The sequence below is a fragment of the Hippocampus comes genome, unplaced genomic scaffold, assembly GCF_001891065.2.
Source record: "Hippocampus comes isolate QL1 unplaced genomic scaffold, H_comes_QL1_v1.1 scaffold55, whole genome shotgun sequence".
In the NCBI taxonomy this organism is placed as follows: domain Eukaryota; kingdom Metazoa; phylum Chordata; class Actinopteri; order Syngnathiformes; family Syngnathidae; genus Hippocampus; species Hippocampus comes.
In genome coordinates, this window is record NW_017806170.1 from 196962 (window position 1) to 215135 (window position 18174).

At 44.5% G+C, this 18174-nt stretch overlaps 4 protein-coding genes across 8 annotated transcripts in view; 3 read left to right on the plus strand and 1 right to left on the minus strand.

Moving 5' to 3' along the window:
- Positions 1 to 390: 390 nt before the first annotated feature.
- LOC109531688 (zinc-binding protein A33) lies at positions 391 to 4507 on the minus strand. Its single transcript, XM_019896126.1, has 6 exons — positions 3500 to 4507; positions 2796 to 2891; positions 2414 to 2647; positions 2291 to 2313; positions 2084 to 2199; positions 391 to 1976 (listed from the first exon to the last, which is right to left on the minus strand). The coding sequence occupies exons 1-6, from the start codon at positions 3566 to 3568 to the stop codon at positions 1420 to 1422; spliced, it is 1095 nt and encodes a 364-aa protein (XP_019751685.1). The 5' UTR covers positions 3569 to 4507; the 3' UTR covers positions 391 to 1419.
- A 332-nt stretch (positions 4508 to 4839) lies between these two features.
- Positions 4840 to 8589, plus strand: ino80e (INO80 complex subunit E). 3 transcript variants are annotated; one of them, XM_019896124.1, is made up of 8 exons: positions 4840 to 4921; positions 5223 to 5305; positions 5895 to 5965; positions 6520 to 6572; positions 6660 to 6741; positions 7051 to 7168; positions 7410 to 7508; positions 8116 to 8589. In XM_019896124.1, exons 2-8 carry the CDS (start codon positions 5225 to 5227, stop codon positions 8320 to 8322), a joined length of 711 nt encoding a protein of 236 aa, XP_019751683.1. In that variant the 5' UTR covers positions 4840 to 4921; positions 5223 to 5224; the 3' UTR covers positions 8323 to 8589. The 3 variants fall into 3 exon arrangements, with proteins under 3 accessions (XP_019751683.1, XP_019751682.1, XP_019751681.1); XM_019896122.1 differs by having other exon boundaries at positions 4865 to 4961; XM_019896123.1 differs by lacking the exon at positions 7410 to 7508 and having other exon boundaries at positions 4863 to 4961.
- Positions 8590 to 9882: 1293 nt separating this feature from the next.
- LOC109531686 (uncharacterized) lies at positions 9883 to 15294 on the plus strand. 2 transcript variants are annotated; one of them, XM_019896121.1, is made up of 4 exons: positions 9883 to 10372; positions 12313 to 12797; positions 12831 to 13059; positions 13827 to 15294. In XM_019896121.1, the coding sequence occupies exons 1-4, from the start codon at positions 10085 to 10087 to the stop codon at positions 14376 to 14378; spliced, it is 1554 nt and encodes a 517-aa protein (XP_019751680.1). In that variant the 5' UTR covers positions 9883 to 10084; the 3' UTR covers positions 14379 to 15294. The 2 variants fall into 2 exon arrangements, with proteins under 2 accessions (XP_019751680.1, XP_019751679.1); XM_019896120.1 differs by having other exon boundaries at positions 9884 to 10372; positions 12313 to 13059.
- Positions 15295 to 15891: 597 nt separating this feature from the next.
- The window catches only part of vars1 (valyl-tRNA synthetase 1), a 13176-nt gene continuing 10893 nt past the window's right edge, over positions 15892 to 18174 (plus strand). For both annotated transcript variants that reach the window (XM_019896140.1, XM_019896141.1), the window contains exons 1-2: positions 15892 to 16007; positions 17027 to 17379. In XM_019896140.1, the coding sequence (XP_019751699.1) occupies positions 17029 to 17379 (351 nt within the window). In that variant the 5' untranslated portion in view covers positions 15892 to 16007; positions 17027 to 17028. The remainder of the gene's footprint in view (positions 16008 to 17026; positions 17380 to 18174) is intronic.

The following is an 18174-nucleotide window of genomic DNA, read 5'->3' on the forward strand; positions in this document are numbered from 1 at the left end:
AAATATTTATATATATACACACACACACACACACACACACACACACGCACACACACTATAGATGACAGCAACTAATATTCATGAAAGCGTTAAAAGCCAAACACTGATGAAACATCTGTTTTGGATTTCGTACGTTGCTCTCTCGCTGCGCAGTATTTCCATGTTGTGTTCAAATGTAACTGATGTCATTGGACGCAGCACGGTCAAGGAAAACAACGCAGGCTTTTGTCACCCTACACTTTCTATGTGCGTGTCATTTCCGAGCTGTGATACACGCGCGTGTTTTGTGTGAAGTGCATTGACGTGCGTCCGTGTGATGTTGTGCTCAACAAGGTCATGAGCGTGAATGTGTCACAAAACCTGAAACAGTGAATAGTAAAAGTTGTGGTTACTTGTACATATTTGTGCGTCTTTTATTGTTGGTGGAGGATGCATGAGATGGATGAAATGCTTTTCCAGGGCTCCTCAAAGAAAAAAATTCATGCAAACACGATTGAATTTGAATTTGTTTAACTTTTTTTTTTCTTCTCAAGCTGCTGCTTAAAGTGCACCAAAAATAAACTGGCCATATTTGTGCAGTGGTGTTGGTTTTTTGTGTGTGTGTGTGTTTATTTTGACCTTTTCTCATGAAGGTCAGCTCACTGTCAACACCATGTCACTCAGCGTCAGCCCATCTGTCGTATGACCGACCCACTAATCCCAGTCACGTGCTCTGGGCTTCCATAACCTTGACAACGTGCCATGTGTTTGCAGGGACGCCAAACACTTGACGCTGAAGCTGTCAAAGCTTCCAAAACTACCAGGCTGGGCTACAAGTTCTTCCTCAGTCTTTGGTTCCTTTGACAAAGACTTTACATGATGCCCATCTTGGAGGCGCTGTATCTAGAGCTATGCTGTCTTTAAAAAAAAAAAACACAATGGCGTCAGAGTGGCGGAAGGAGCTTTCTGATGCAATGGCCAAAAGTGTAAAGTATCTGTACTATTGGTTGTATCTGTTCCTTATTTTATGTTGGGCCAGCAACAAGTCTAAAATTTTGTCCACAACTTAACAGTAGCTAACACACACGTTCGTGCATTGATGCTAGCACAACTAACTTGAGCTAGAAGCTAGCTAGCATCCCAATCGCACCAGCTGTTATGGAAATCTGAAAATAGGAAATTTATCTCAAACAGATTGTCGAAACATATTTACAGTTGTGTTATATATCCTAAAGTGAGCAGGCTCTCCTTTTTGAACAATTGGAATGCGATGGGCGTGCATTTTGAATGTTTGACAGAACACCCGCTGACGTCTCGCACTTCGACTCACGCACTTCGATTTCGTCTTCCAAGAGTTAGTCATGAAAAATAAAGGTGTCAATGATATTATTTCATTACTGTTGACGAAAACAACATTGCTATGGTGAACAAAGCCCTCAGTCATAGTGATGGGCTAAAGATGTTAATGGGAGCCGTGTTCCTGCCATCGTCAGTGTCACACGGATTGTAGAAGGGGTACAAAGGAAGCAGGAGAGTTCCCATGGTGAATGTGTAGACAGACGCCATATTCTCAGCGTTATAGAAAGAAACCTCCTCCTTTTCACAGTCCAGAAATACACCGACGCGAGCCAGGCGAAGCGGCACATTGACCCTGACGGGTGTGGGATCGGTGCAAGCCAAGATGTCTCCGTTCTTCAGGGCCAAAGTCCAAAGACCACTGGACGTGCCCGTGGCCTCTATCTCCCCTCGGGGTATGTCGGCCCGTGCCACGCCCAACCTCCACGCCGTTTTCCGGCCCACCTCCACCTCCCAGTAGTGTCGCCCCACACTGAAGCCCTCGCGGCCCAGCACGCAGTAGTAGTGGTGGAAGCGTTTGGGGTTGTCCCGGCAGCATTTTGGCATGTCTTTAGCGTCGTCAAAGCGCACTGATGTGCAGGATGGGGACACGGAGAGGAGAGGATGGGCCGTCTCTGGGTCGAACGTCACCCGTGTAATATCTGGAAGCAAGCACAGTAAACTTTATAGGTGTGTCCTTGAAGACGTGTCCGGCGGAGTGACAATTTGGTTGCAGACATTTTCACATTTTCTTATAATATGTACATACTTGGGTAAAGGCAGCTTTTCATGCGCTTCCATATTCTGTACTGTATGGGTCCCACAAAGTGGCCTGAGAGCAGTTCACTGTCCACTTCTGGAGGGAGGACAAATCTGACCTGAGATCTGCTTGGATCAGATGAGGCGGGGGAGGATGTCAATGATTGATGGGCGCGATGTGAAGCTTGCGTAACACAAGTTTGATGAATAGACTTGCCTTTTAATAAGATCTTGGATATCCTGCAGTCAAAGGAGTGGAAAAAAAAAACATAATAAAATGCTTGGCTATGCAACATTCTGGCCTGAATGCAAATGTAATTTGATACGATATTTTCCTCACTTTGAGCATGTTGATGCTCTCTTCCTCAGCCAGTTTGTTGTTAAGCACGGCCATGGCTCTCTCCAGGTCCTTCCGTTGCTGGTAGATGTCATCCTCCCTCTTCTTCAGTCCCATCAGGAATTTACCTCGCTCCTGCTTCAAGCGCTCGAGATCCTTGTACTCCTCCTCATCCAGGAAGCGATGGAGGTTCCCGAACTCGGCTCGGATCTCTCGTTCCAGTTCGTCGAACTGACTCTGAAAAACCACACGGCTACACGCTGGCCACGATACTAGGTACATTAATGAGATCCAATCAAAGAATGGTTTAATTTTGCAGGTTCCACTATGTATTTTACGTCCAGAAAAGATTGGTATAAATAATTGACTAAGAAGAAGGCTGTACCTCTAGTTGTACTGAGTCGATGTACGTCTCACTCTCTGCCTCCCTGCACTCATCCACTTCATGCTGGATTCTTTTAATAGCTCGGATAAGTTTGTCCTGGAACACAAAGAATCGTGGTCCGTTGATATACATCTGTACTGCCTATGTTAAGGTGATATACTAGGTTCTGGTTAAGGGATACAAGAGATAGAAGAGAGGACTGACCCTTTATGTGCTAATGTCAGTGGTCCTAGTAGAGAACCCTGTGGGACACCGTTACTGCTAATGTTACAATAGGAAGCGGGAAAGGCAGGTAAGAAAGTTACAAAATTTTGGGTCTGTTGTTCTGTCGATCGGTAGTAGATTGGTTAGAAGGTTGGTACAAAGGTAGAGTGGCAGGTAGGAAGGAAGTTATTGATCAGGGAGTGCCCAAGTCCGGTTCTCCAAAGCTCATATTAAGCCTATTTTAGATTGCTCCTGATTCAACTGATCAGGATCATTACGAGGCTTCTGCAAAGGTTGCTGATGAGCTGATCGTTTGAATCAGGTGTGTTAGAGGAGGGATAGAGCTAAAGCTGGCTGAATAGGGGATCTCGAGGGCCAGACTTAGGATGAAACAAAGGAAGGGAGGCAGGTCGGAAGGTACAAGTGTAGGTTGGTACAGTATGTAGGTCAGTGCAGTTGTACGTCAGGCGTGCAAGGTGTTAGGTAAGTAGATAGCTTACCTTATGTTCAGAGAGCATGCCTCTGTTGAAGTCATTCTTGGTGTGCTTTCCGTACATTCCAGTGAACATGGCACACAAAGCACAAGTTAGAGAACTTATACATGTAAACAGGGAAGGTGACAAAGTAGACCCAAGTGAGTATGTGGGGTGGTGGGGGCGGGTCAAAAGAGATGACAAGCTAAAAATAACAGAAGTGAATACTTAGAATGTTCCATTAAAAAGACAGAGTGGTGGATGGAGGGCTGACGGCTCTCTGTGAGACCGGCACCATGTGATTCATGGCAGCGGACATAGAAAGAAGAGGCTATTTTGGGCTTTGCACAACAAATGGGAGCTACAAATTACAGTGTCACAAATTTTCTGGGCAGGTTTCAATTTTTCAGGGTACCTCATCGATCTTCCGTCAAAGGGAGATGTGGGGGAGGTCGGTGAGGTAATGCAGTGCAGCCATTACAGTGCTTTTTACTGCCCCGAAATGACACTGCGGCATTTTAGCAGGATTCCCATCTGTATGAATCTCACTAAAAATGGCAGGGAAGGCAGACAATATGACAAGAGAAAAGGTCTTGTTTGTGGTTTTAAGAGGCGTGATGTTGTCAGTATGAGTGTGTGTGTGTGTGCATGTGTGTGCCTGTGCAAGATGGGTGAGTTGCCATGCCAACGATCTTTGCGCTACATAAGCAATTGCCACTGTCCTGCCTCATTCCTCTGCTCCATTCATCTCCTCCATTTTAAATACATTAAGTGTTCACCTTACATTGATGCTGTGTCTCCACCACCTCTCCGCGTGCATGCACGCGCGCACGCACACACAAAATCATGCAGTGAGTCAGCATGACGCACCCCCTGCAAAAGTCTCCCCTATCTATAATTCATCCTGCAGGGTACTGCCAAGTGAATCTACGGTGTACGGTGTGGTCTGTGCAGCAAATTCACCATCAGGCGACTGTACAGAGGACATTGAGATACCGCTCAAAGCATCAAGGCCAGATACAGTGCCGGGCAAAACTGTTTGACCCCTTCGTGATTTTATTTTTTTTTTTGGGATCGTCAAGCTAATTTTAAGGTTGAACAAAAAAACTCATAAGTCTCAAATACATAAGTCAGTCACGTGAGAAAAACGTTGATCATTGTTTTCCAAAGTAAAAGCCAATATTTAAAAATGTCTTATTTTAAATACAACCAAAAATAAAAACATATTGCTAAAGTAATACTCAGCTAAATAAATTGTTGCGATTGTACCTTAAAGTAATACTCAGCTAAAGAAATTGTTGCAATTGTACCTAACATTGTGTCCATATTAAATTGGAGGAAGCCGGAAGAGAGAGCCGCCTCCGTAGCTACGTAGACATGACGCGGATGACATCACGACGTTCGGCGCGTCAACAAAACCATGTTGCTAAAGAGAGACTAAAGGAAGAGGTACGGATTGCAAGATTCTTCCGAATAGTTGTCCGCACTGGTGAAGCCTACGCTGGAATCGTAAAACAAATCAAAACAAAACACTGAGCGAATTTCTATATATTTCTTTCAACTCACCGCCGTGTATTTTGAGCGAGATTAGCTCGTCTGCTAACATGTTTAGCTAGCTTAGCCAGCTTGCCTTGTACGGCAAGTTTGAGAACGCTAATGTAATTAATGCTTATTCCTTTTACATTTTAATTGTATACTTTGTGATTATGTGACTTAAGATTTCGCTGTTAATGTGAGTGGTGCATTTCAGAAATGAACGGCCAAGCAGACGTCGAAGTCGACTACAAGCGAAAATACAAGAACCTCAAACGAAAGTTGAAATTTTTGGTTTATGTGAGTATTGAAGTGGTGGCAGAAACACTCGTACTATGTACGTAAGTAATTTTTCTGAACCCCCCCCGCCCCCCCTCAGAAGAAGTAAGGTGTACATCTCGTAACTTAAATCAATCTGCAATTTAATAAAAATGGTTTTAGCCTACTTAAGTGATCAACGTACTGAAGAACAACATTAAAACAGAATTTTTACTGCCACTTTTACAGTACCCGTTTTGACAACTTGTCACACGGGGGCGCAGCGGTGATACGTTTGCACACAAAAAAGTTTATGTATTACTCGAAAAAGTAAGCTAAGCATTGGTTCGGACTTTTATGCCTTTAAAATAATGTGTTCCCACTAAAGAGTGGAAAGTTAGAAAGTACAAATATGCGTTAAAATGTCGAGAACAAAGTAAAATGTCATCAGAAAATCATATATACATATACCTTATTCCTATCTTATTTTTACTTCCTTACTTCCCACTACGGGTATTAAAAGCATATATATATATATATATATATATATATATTTTTTTTTTTTACCTTAAAAAAATATATATATATATATATATATATATATATATATTTTTTTTTTTTACCCCACTAGGAACACGAATGCTTCCAAGAGGAGTTGAGGAGGGCACAGAGAAAACTGCTCAAAGTGTCCAGGGACAAAAGGTTTGTGCCATATTATTCTTCATATCCTCTGTCGCTTTACAATTTACAATAAATACAATATAGCTTTATTTTTATAGTGCTTTCACAACAGCTACAGCTGTAACAAAAGCATTTGACAGAATTTAAAGAATTTATATGGATGTTACAAAAGACTTATGTTCGTCCATTAAATATACAGAACAGGGTGTTTTTAAAAAAAAAAAATATTGCATTTGTTTACTGTACCCTGTAATTCAAATATATTCTTTGAATTAAATCCCCCCAATAATGCCTCCTCCACAATGTGCATTGTGGTTTATTGAAACAATATTGTACATCTAGACTCAGTGGATCCACAGATCCACTGTCAGGTCCATCAAGTTGTGCATGGCAAAATGGACAGACAATTTAAAAAAAACAAGCAATATCCACCCTTTGAGTTTTTTTTTTGTTACTTCAACAGATGTGTCTATTCATTTGCTTCATTAATCAATTTGTTAAACAGGAAAGAATTAATATACAACCTCCTATACATTTGATTATGTTTAGTGACATATTCATCGGTGAAATTTCAGCTTCCTTCTGGACCGACTGCTTCCCTACGAGAGGGTGGATGAAGACTCCTCAGGTAGTTTAACTCAAAACAATTTTTTCATGGAGAATTCTCAGCGTTAAAATGTTGTTCGCGCTCAGCTTTTCACTTTGTGGCTTTTAGATTCCGACGCGACCGTGTCCTCGGACTACAGCGAGGGAGAAGTACTCCGGGAGAGGGAACGAGAACGGGATGGAGCCAAGAAGTAAGTCACATAAATCAGCAAAGCCCTGACTTATGAATTCATCCATCCATCCATCATCCGAGCCCCTTATCCTCACATGGGTACATTTGAAGAATTTGCAACGCTTTTGCTAACCAAAAAGAGCAGCATCTACCAAAGTGTAGAAACTCACAGATGACTAAAAGTGTGGGTGTCATCCCGCATTTTGAATACCAATTCCCTGCACAGTATTTCAGATGTTGTAACCTTTGGCTTATTGACATGTTCTCGCTCCGTCACACGCAATTTTACGAGGCAAGCGCAATTGAGTGTGTTTTGTGTCCTTTCCAGGCGAAGAAGTAGCCCGGGCACGTGTCTACCGTCATCACCCTCGCCTCATCTCTCCCTGCTATCTCGTCCGGGCGTACACACGTTGCAGTCCTCCGCCTCCGGCGCTTACCTCAACACTGTGAGTGACTTTCTCCCTCCCACGACCTCGCCTTTTCTCGTATCCTGCCAATGCCTCCTCCTCCTCCTCCTCCTCGTCCTCCTCCTCCATCATCATCATCATCAAGCCTTACCAACAAGTTGATTTGTCATTTTATTTCTCTCCTTTGTCGCAGTATTCATTTTTTTGTGTTGGTTTGCTTGTCATCTTTCTGTCACGTGGGCCACTTCCATTTGTGTATGTGTGCGCTCATACTGGGCAGATGCCCTTCCCACCAGAGTATTTGGCTCCCCCTGCTGATCGAGTGAAGAAAGAGCGGAAAACAAAGGCGCCCAAAAACAAGAGAGATCCAGCCGGGAAGGTGAGAGATGGAAAAAGGGGAGCAAACAAACAAAAGACAGTCTTAGGCCACCGTTAGCTTGTTGTTTTAACATTTAGCAAAAATGTCCTGGGTTGTCTTGGGAATCATTCACCTTTGCCCAACTCCCGAATCATAGTATGGAGATTTGTATTGATTTATTTTTACACCGTAACAAATTACACCATCAGACAAGGATAATGACATTCAAACTCCTTCCCCTCAACAAATTGGTTAATTTTTCGATTAAAGCAGTTAAATGTTCTATTCAGCTACCTTTAATTCTAATTCAAAATGACATCAAAACGAGATTTATTTTGGGCAACATCATTTTCAACGTGTTGTAATGACAAAAAGCCTTCTGCAGAAGTTGTGCGGGATCTTTGTGTGTAAGAGGCTAACGATGCCTGAACTGAATTTTATTGATAATTTTACAACTCAACCCCTCCCTCTTGGTTTTTGGTCATTTGAGTTTGACTTGGTTCTGATTCATTCCGTATTGCATTCATTCATCCCCCACCCCCTCCAAGCATCACGTGTCAGTCTTTCTTTCCCATTCCTTAAGTTGTTGTTGTTTTTTTTTTCTTCCTCCTGCCCGCACACCTGCAAGGTGGTGGCGCCCATGACCGCCAATTACCCATCGGGCCCGGCTGCGGCTTCGACGGCCAGTGGCCCCTTCAGCTGGGTCCCCCGACAGATGCTCAGTGGGGATGCCGCCGAGGATGATGGCGAGAGCGACATCGACAGCGAGCGAGGAGACGAAGACCGAGGCGAGGGTGACGAGGCCGAGCTAGTCATTGACATCCCTAATGAGTGAGCTTGTCTGCGTGCGTGTGTGTATGTGTGAGCGAATATACTGTGTAGGTGTAAATACAGTCATCCCCAGCCATTTGCGGGATGGGGATTGAGCACCGCCGCCATTAATGAAGACTTGAACATTTTCCGTTACAACTTGGCTAAACTTCGCTCCTGCAGGTACATTAGTGGCTATATCAATCAATCATTGTTTGAACACAAATATTGGAGTGACAAATAATGTAAAAAAAAAAAAATACTCAGGCATACATTATTTATCTTCTGCAAAGAATGACAAATTTTACTGAACTTACTGTGGAGTGACCATTATGTCATTGCTTTTTCTGTAAAGTTAATTCTGATAGTGTTGCTTTTCTTGTTAAGAATGTTTTTTTGGGAATAGTTCACCACAAATGTGCAAGGGATTATTTTATGTTACGTGAGATGTACCCCACTAATTTCGTGAACTAGTCCATACTTGTACCAAACAGCCCTTTCCACAGTTTAGTTTCAAGGACTCCCCGTGTGGACTGTTTTCAAACTGCACTATGACTTTTCAAACAACCTTCCATGTAAAGAAATAAAGCAGTCAAGCTTTATTCAGATGTAGTAGGTGTGCCAAAAGCTTTTAAAGGGAGCGACGAAAAAGTGACTTTGATCGCATTGGTTACAACATTTCAAACATGGTTTAATAAATGGCCTTTGGGCCTCGTTTAAATTGATATTGTGGCAGCTTTATTGTTCCTTACAGAGCAAACGATGAGTAATCTTTTTTTGCAGCTCTCAAAGCAGGCGTGTCACTTGTGATTCAAAGTTTGTCATTGATTTTTCACGCCGTGCACCATCAAACCCTGCGACTCATTCTCCACTCTCACACTGCAAACATGAATTTTTACTATGGTCAGTGGTGTATGAATAAACAAAAAATTGGAATCGTGATGGTGAAGCCCAAGGGGTGTGTTTGCCCCAACGCTTGAAGGCAGTCTGGCCAGATTCCAAAAGGATGATCACAATGAGCAGATTGTTTGTCTGACAAATGCAACACTGCTTTGATTTGAACATCAGCTCCAGTCTGCATGAGACAGTGCCAGGATGAAATGTTTTAGGGAGGAACTTTGGTTAGTAGACACGGAAGCACCTGTTTGACTTGACTTTCAAGAATGTGACGTAACCGTTATGAAAATGAGCAAGAAAACTCCCAACTGAAATAATAATAATTAAAAAAAAAAACTTAAAATAATACGCAAAGTCAGAGAAGTCTAAAAACTGCACCAAGTCAGAGCAGTCTATTTTCTGCTCAGTCGCATATATAATGTACGTGTATAATTCATGTCATTGTTGCTCTGGCCAGTCACCATCATGCACGAGAAATGTGCACAGCGACAAAAAAAAAAAGGCAGCCAGTCAAACAAGGCTTGTACGCGTTGGATGTCGCTTGATTACTGCCGGCGTGTGTTTGGGAATGCTGATTTACAGGTAAGCGGCAGGTTGCGGAGGGTGTGAGCAGGGCTTGTCTCATAGAGTCAAAGCCGTCGCCATGGAGACAAGGGGAGGGGCCGTGGGTGGAGCTGATAGTGGAGTGTGTGGTGGTGGTGGGGGGGGAATGCAAGCAAGATAGAGCCTGCTTTAGTTAGTTGCTCATTTGCTGACTTGTAACATGATTTTAGGAGCAAGCAGCCAGTGAGGGACACAGCAAGACACTCGTATTTATTTGTAACTCTCTCACACATTGTATGGCTTTGTGAGAGAGATTTGCTGAGCTCACCACCCTCCTACACAGCAACATGCTGACTGTCGCTGTGTGGGTGCTGGCCCTGCTGGGCCCGGTGCAAGGCTGTAGCCTGTCACCGCCAGCTGACGAGAACGCCGAGCTGGACATCCCATGTGCCCTTTGCTTTTACGGGCAGACACTTGCTTGGCGCGAGGGCTCGGCGCTGAGCCCTCGGTGTCACAAGACGCCCGGCGGCCACGACTTCGCCACCCTGCACAGACCCGACTGTGACACGGCCGTCGCCTTGGCCTTTCGTCTCGGCCCCGGATGGACCCAGGGACAAGTGGGAGAGGAGATTGCGGTAAGGGCACATCTGTCACATTGGTGCAACTTGCAACGTTTCAAATATGCTCATATGTGCTTTGGAAATGCTGTCGTACAACACACAATACAATACATCCTGATTTATATAGCGCTTTCACAACAGAAGCAGCTGTAACAAAGCGCTTAACAAAACAGTTAACATAAAAGTAAAATAATAAGCACAAAAGGAGAGAATCAAAGTGTCCTTTCTCCAGTGGATCAAAGACGTCATGCTCAAAATATGCACACGTCGGCTACAAGCTAAGTTTCAAAGTCAACAAGAAGCTGTAGCATCCATTGACGAAAAAAAAGATTGGTTCACTTCTCCTGTCCCATGTAAATCCGCTTCAATTCCAAGTGGCGACTCTCAGTGCCAAAAACGCTCCTCTCTCCTCATCCTCAACTCCAGCAGTCATCCATCTAGCCGCACTAATGCAGACTGTCAACAGCGCCGACATCTCCACTGAACAAAGCGGGGCTGTGAAAAATGCTGCCCATTACGGGTGCAAAAAACACAAGCAGCTGGGGGCTGTACAGCACCGACAGTCAAATGGCGCCAACATTCCTCTCAATCAAAATCTGTGCTGGTACAGGTGTGCTGCCGAAAAGGCGCAAACACCAAGCACAGATTCTTCTTCTTTGACGAATGTCGTGGCCCAAAATGCTGAAAACAATCCACATCAGGTCCACATGACAAAACAACAAACACCATGTGACAAAACAAAAGACAAAAACAACAAAAAAGCAAGGCTCTTGAAGAGCACTTGCCGACGGCTGCCTACTCGGGCGCCATCTTGGGAAATAAAAAGTAGTGCAGCGTGTCACAAACTTTTTAAACCAAATGGTACCTAAAAATATATTGGGCTCTCCAAGGATCATCGTCACGACACGACCGCCTTAAAAATACAATATCTCGCCCTGCTACTCATGATTATTTTTTAAATTTTTTTGTTTGTTTTCTTTTTAAGATAAATTAGATCAGGGATTGGCAAATGGCGGCCCACGTCAACCCCTCCACCCAAAAAGAGCATTCATTCATTCAAAACATCCATCCATTTTAACCTCACAAGGGTTGTGGGGCGTGTCGGAGCCTATCCCAACCGTCTTCGGGCAGTAGGCGGGGACACCCTGAACCGGTTGCCAACCAATCGCAGAGCACAGGAAGACGAACAACCCTTCGCGCTCACAATTACACCTAGGGACAATTTTGAGTGTTCCATTCACCTGCCAGAGTACCCGGAGAAAACCCACGCAGGCAAGGGGAGAACATGCAAACTCACAGGGAGCCACTATCGAACCCTGTACTTCTGCACTGTGAGGTCAATGCGCTAACCACTTGGCCACTGGGGCTCTCTCTCTCTCTCTCTCTCTCTCTCTCTCTCTCTATTTTGTCAAATATTGTGCACAGATCTCTTGAAATCTGTGTTTGAGCAATGAAAATCCCTTAAATCCTTGGGGGCTGCAATATATGCCACGGAGTCATGGCAGGGCTTTCCCAGGCGCAACAAGAGGTACAAGCCATCAGCTAGCTTGTGAGCTAACACACTTCCAGGGTTCCTCTTGGCTGGAGGATGGGAAGTATGAATTGAACAAGCTATTCTGTAGCTTTCATACTTAATAGAGATGCTGATTTTCAAATGTAATAATGTGCACAGATTTATTTTGCAAATTGAGATTGGCCGTAATAAGTTTTGCTCTGACCAACCAATCAGAATTCGGAAAATTGCCGATGCCGTCTGATTAACGAGACTGTCCCATTGCTCACATTAGCTTGACATAGCAACAAATAGCTGAAATCTGACTGGATGAAAAAACTCTGACATCCACATATCATTGAAAGCAGCACAGCCAAATAAAAACAAATCAAATACAAATGTAATGGAACAAACACACTAACTTAATCAAAATTGAAACTGACTTTCTGCTTGTGTCGCACAGTCAATGGAAAAGGACGGAGTCCAAATTTTCATTCCAGCGCTTCTCCGAGGAGGCGACCACGAAACACCCTCGACGGACGCCCCCCTCCCACGCTGGGATTGGCTCATCTCCAGTGTGCTCCGCTCTGGCGCTGCCTCGCAATGCAGTGCTCTTGGCGGGGACCTCTACGTCCTAACCGGGGTCGAGGACGGTGCAGCGGAGGTGCTGTGGTCCGCGGCGTGCTGCTCCGTCCCGGGCGGCCACGGCGGCTTCGGCATGGCCATAATTAGCGAGTCGCTCCATGACTATGTCCACGTGAAGCAATTGAGCGTTGAGGAGCTGCAAGATACGCTGGGAGTGCAGGAGCTGTTCTCCGGAGGCTGCGGGGAGGCGAACGGTGGGTCGGCCGCGGTCACGTTGGATCTTCAAACCCAAGAGGGTGCAACGGACAAGGCTGAAGATTTGGACTCCACTCAAGCTGCGAGTCACTCGGATGCAAGAGACTCTGATGTGACGGAGAAATCCGCAGGGGAGAAGGAGGGTGGAAGGGACTCGGATGTGACGGAGAAATCCACGGGAGGGAAGGAGAGCGACGGTGGCATTCAGGAGGCTGATGAGACGCGTGATGTTGAACGCGTCGCTGAACAAAAGGACAAGGCAGACGGCAATTCCAGCAACATTGTGGTCAGCATCTTCTCCACCACGTTGTCCATCCTCAAAGCTCCACTCAGGCCCCTCTTCTCCAGAATCACACAATTCCCTGGACAGGTAAAAGATCTGCTTCAGGCTTTGCTATTTCGTATTCATTATTCAAAGTATTGTGTGTTATTATTATTATTTAATATTTGCACTTTTTACAAATCACATCAGGGATAACCAGAATTATTTTTGATTTGATGAGACCTCATCTAAATTAACATTTTTAACTTTTTTTTTTTTACAATTTTTACAATTGTCCCAAACGCTCTCTTATACTGTAGGTGGCAATTTTTTTGTTCATTTTGTCATCCACCCTTTTTCAAAATTTCCACTGACTTTTTCTAGTTTTATTCATTCTTATTCTTTCATTAATCGACTTTCTAATTGAATTCATTGTCCTTTTTCTGAACGCCACCTGAGATAACTGGTTTATTGTATTTGATTTCACAAATTTCCCCTCGGTGTAACATTTGCCATGTTTCCGAAACCTATCGACATGACCTGAAACTGATTTTCGAATTGTAATTTTGGACATCTAAATTCAATTTACCATCCACACGTTTTGCGAATCCCATTTGAGACGACTTGATCTTGTTTTGCACAGTTAAGCGTGATTGAATTCAGCATACATCATGTTCCCGAACTCGATCTGAGATAACCTTAAATTCATTTGATTTCTATTTGGTAGTACTTTTTCAGCTCCGTTTAAACATTCCCAAAGCTGGCCGAAATGTAATCTATATATTTATAAGTCTAAAGATTGATTAAAAACAAAAACAAAAAAAAAACATGTTTTATTTGAGGTCATGACTTTCCCATTGTGCCTTTTCATACAGGTGACATACGTTCTCCGGAAGGACCTCGGCGTCCTCACTGCCCTCCCAGGAGACTTCTTCTCCCTCTTCTACCTCTTGACGTCGGACCTGCTGTCGTGGGTACGTTGGGTGGCTGAGACGCTGCTGGACTTCCTGATGGACTGCATCTACAATCTCTACTACTGCGCCTCCTCCATGCTTGCCGCACTGCTGAACAGCTGCTACACGGGGGTCACCGGCGTGGGGACCCTGGCCGGCGACACGGTCGGGATATGCGGAAACGCCCTGGGCAAGACCTGGCGGGTAAGCAAGTTCTTCGGGGGGCGTCTTCTGAGGCAGAGCGGGGACTACGCCGGGACGGTGGCCATGGAGATGGGGGATCAGGCGCTAGCTGTTGGCGAGGGGACGGGCCGGCTGGCGTGGAGAAGCGTTGCCGGCGTGTTCAATACCGTCTTCGTGGGAGGGAGCATCGTTATTGGGGTGGTGGATGTGGTGTTCGGGGCCTTCACGGAAGGTTTTGGACGGGAGAGGGAAACGACACCGGTCCACACTGATTTGTCAGAGACTGAGTAGGAACATTTTGGAGTGGGTTTGCTTTTCTTGTGCTGGAAACGATTCTTCTAATCTATTTAAAGGGGATATCTTGACAAAAATCGACTTTTTAACAGTTTATGAAAAAGAAGTTGGCTCTCTCGATTTCCTGCCCCACCCATCAAGTCTAAAAATCGAATCTCTTTTATCTGGCAACTTGTAAAATGTGTCTGCAAGCAAGATATTCTGCACGTCCACAAACTTTGTCATAATAATGTCGAGAATTTACATAATAAGCACCTACATTGCTTCTCTGCCCAAGACTTTGAAGCAAGGCTGGGTGAAGATCCAGTGCCACTTTCAGGCAACAGCTGGACAACTCTGAAAACCTATTTTAAGAAACTCAACTCACGGTCATTGTGGACCACATTGAAGTTCCCCAACTCGTGTGACACCCTTACAGTATTACGTCAAAGCCAAAATGTAAGCAAAGCTGCATTGAGTTTCATTGGATGCTCAAATTAGCATTAGCTTCTACGAAGTGACACACATTTAATCTCTGTGAAATTGGTGCCAGTGGGTGGGGGAATTTGTGTTTGGTGGGGTGCCGCTCTTGTAGCAAGGCTCGGTGCCCGCCCCCTGAGTGGTCAAGGTAACAAACCCACCGTTGCCCACTCACATCAGACAAGGCCAACCCTTCAAAAGCAGCTGATTTCAGCAACACAACAAATATGGCATTAAGTGACATGCCACAGACACGTTAAGACATTCAGGAACTGTTTTAAATTGTAGATTGGGGGAAAAAAAGTCAAATATATCTCCTTTAAATCACTGTTGACCATTTAAAATGTTTTTTTTGTTTGCAAATGACCTCTGATGTGTGGTAAAGGCAAGACCTGTTTGATGACCCTGAATGTGCCTTTGTTTTCAAATCATTGTAATAAAGATGATTCAATGTTTTTGTGTTGTACATTTGAATAAAAGAGAAATCACCACCCTTCTCCAAACTGAGTGATATTTCTTCGGTAATGATTAATTAAAGGGCGACCAGTTTGGTCAAGACATCTTTACTCAAATAATCTTATGTCATCACATGTGATTAAGGATATGCATCTACACCACCAGTTAGAGTGTTACATTAACCTGCCATGCAAGTTTTTGGAATGTGGGAAGAAAACGCAGAAAACCCTACGCAGGTGAGAACATGCCAACTCCACACAGGAAGGCCGGAGCCGGAATCGAACCCTGCACCTCTGTACTGTGAGGTGGACGTGCTAACCAGTCAACACCGACCCACCCTTTATTCAATAGCACTAACGGTTTATTCAAATCGGTAGTGTAGATTCCGTTCATGTAAATGAGTTATCAACAAGTAAGAAATAAAATTAACAGAGATAATAATCATGACAAATTTTCTAAAAACAAAACAAAACATTAAAGAATAGATTACAATTTTTAACGACTATTTTAATAACGAAACGATGTGTGTTTCAGTCGTCTTAAAAAAAAAATAGTTGCAAAAAGTTTACTTGGAGACTTCCGTGCCGGGGCGGAAGTGACGCAACACGGAAGTGGCGTCTCATTGCATCAGATCGCTCAGTGTGGCGTGAGAGATCTCACGCGGCGAGCAGCTTTTTGACCGGCTGACGTCTTTCATTGTTTCTTTCAAAGGTAGGAGCATCGCACGCGTGGACATACTTAGCCTCACCACGCTACCACTTTCAGACAACGTCTTTTCTCTCGTACTAAGCACGCGATTGTGGCTAAAATTCGTGTTTGACTGTGTTTGAAAGCGAGAGCTAACTTAGCATTGACTTGAGTCAGATTTTGACAGGTGGCGACAATCAAACTTAAGCGGCTCACTTTCTCGCCGCTCGTCTGTTTGGAATTCAACTCCAATATACGATGCATACTCAACTTCATACACAACTACAATGGCTCTATAAAATATGTAATGGTGATGAGTGCTTGGCATGTCTGCCCCACAGTCTACAAAGTCTGATTTCGAATCTCCTTCGACATGCAGACCAAATACTGCGGCTGCATTACATATTTGCCAACCATATCTGACAGGTTCATTGAACACTGTGTTTTTCCATTATGTAAATTTGAGTGTGAAATCTCGTTTCTGTGTATGTGCCCTGGAATTGGCGAGCATGCTTACTTCTTAGTCATTTCATACATAAAGCATATTTGACAATAAAGATGACCTTGACCTTAGGGTCATGTCTAACTTCAGCAATAAAGGGCTACAGCTTGTCAACCTCAAAGCCATACTGAGAGACATAGGACCTTAAAGTACTTGTAAGATGGGGGTATTGGAAACACAGACAAATTGTGCATCAATCTGATATTAATTAAATGTACAGCCATTATTGCCGATAATGATTGATTATTTTTGCCCCTTAGAAAAGTAATCATGTTGTTATATTTCATTCAACAAATGTCAATTGGCCCACGTGAATTCTTCCCCAAATCACGTAATAATAAAAACAGTCAAAAGGATACATTGCAAAATCTGTTACATATCTCCCATGGTAAATAAAATCTTGTTTTGACTGTCCTTTGTTGCCCTAAAAACATTGCATGCATCACATTTTGTCTACTTAGAGTTCATGTTAGATGCGAATAATGCCTGTTTCCAGTGTTGATTTTTGTAGTCTGAATCCTTGGTTGTGTGTCTCCATCAGGGATGGCCACTCTTTACGTGTCCCCCCACCCCGATGACTTCCGGAGCCTGCTGGCTCTCCTCGCCGCCGAGGCGTGGCCGTCCTCTGGCGTCAAGATCGTCACTGACAACCCCCCCGCCAATCTCTGCGCCCGCTCCACTCCCGCCTTGGTGCTGGGCGCGGGGGACGGCGGCGCCGTGCTGAGCGGGGCCAACGCCGTGGCCTGGTACCTGGCCGTGCAAGGGAAGAGGGCCGGCGCGGGTGTGAAGCAGCAGAGTGAGGTGTGGCAGTGGCTCAGCTTCGCCGACAATGAGCTCATTCCGCCATCGTGCGCCGTGGTCTTTCCCCTCATGGGGGTGACGCTGGACAAAAAGGTGAGGGAGTCTTTCATCCAGCGCAGGGTGGCAAACCTTTTATTTATTTATTTTTTAAGTCACAGTGTGAAACCACATAAATGCCGGAAAGTGCATCAGTAACAGCAGGAACTTTGTGAATTGTCATGAAATGACTAATCATGGTAAAAATGTTATTTGGTAGTGTAATAATTGACTCGGCATATTAGTGTTCCCCTGCTTAATCGTGATCTGCTAATCATGAATTCTCCTGCAATTTATGGTTTTTGTTGTCGAGACAAATTCCATCCATCCATCCATTTTCCGATCTGCATATCCTCACAAGGGCCGGGGGCGTGCTGGAGCCTATCCCAGCCGTCTTCGGGCAGTAGGCGGGGGACACCCTGAACCGCTTGCCAGCCAATCGCAGGGCACACAGAGACGAACAACCGTTCGCGCTCACACTCACCCTTAGGGACAATTTAGAGTGTTCCATTAACCTGCTGCGCAAGTTTTTGGAATGTGGGAGGAAACCGGAGTACCCGGAGAAAACCCACGCAGGCATGGGGAGAACATGCAAATCCACACAGGAAGGCCGGAGCCCGAATCCAACCCTGCACCTCTGTACTGTGAGACCGACACGCTAACTGGTCGACCACCGGGCCGTCCAAGACAACAGTCATGTCTCATAAAGTATTGCTTTGGCGCCATCTTGTGCCACTTTTGTTACAAGAGGAACTATGTTGAAGTAAGGGGGAAGAGCTTCCTGTCGCCAAGTCGTCCTGTCTAATAGAAAAGTGGTGCCTTGCCAGCTTTTTTTTTTTTTTTTTTGGAGGG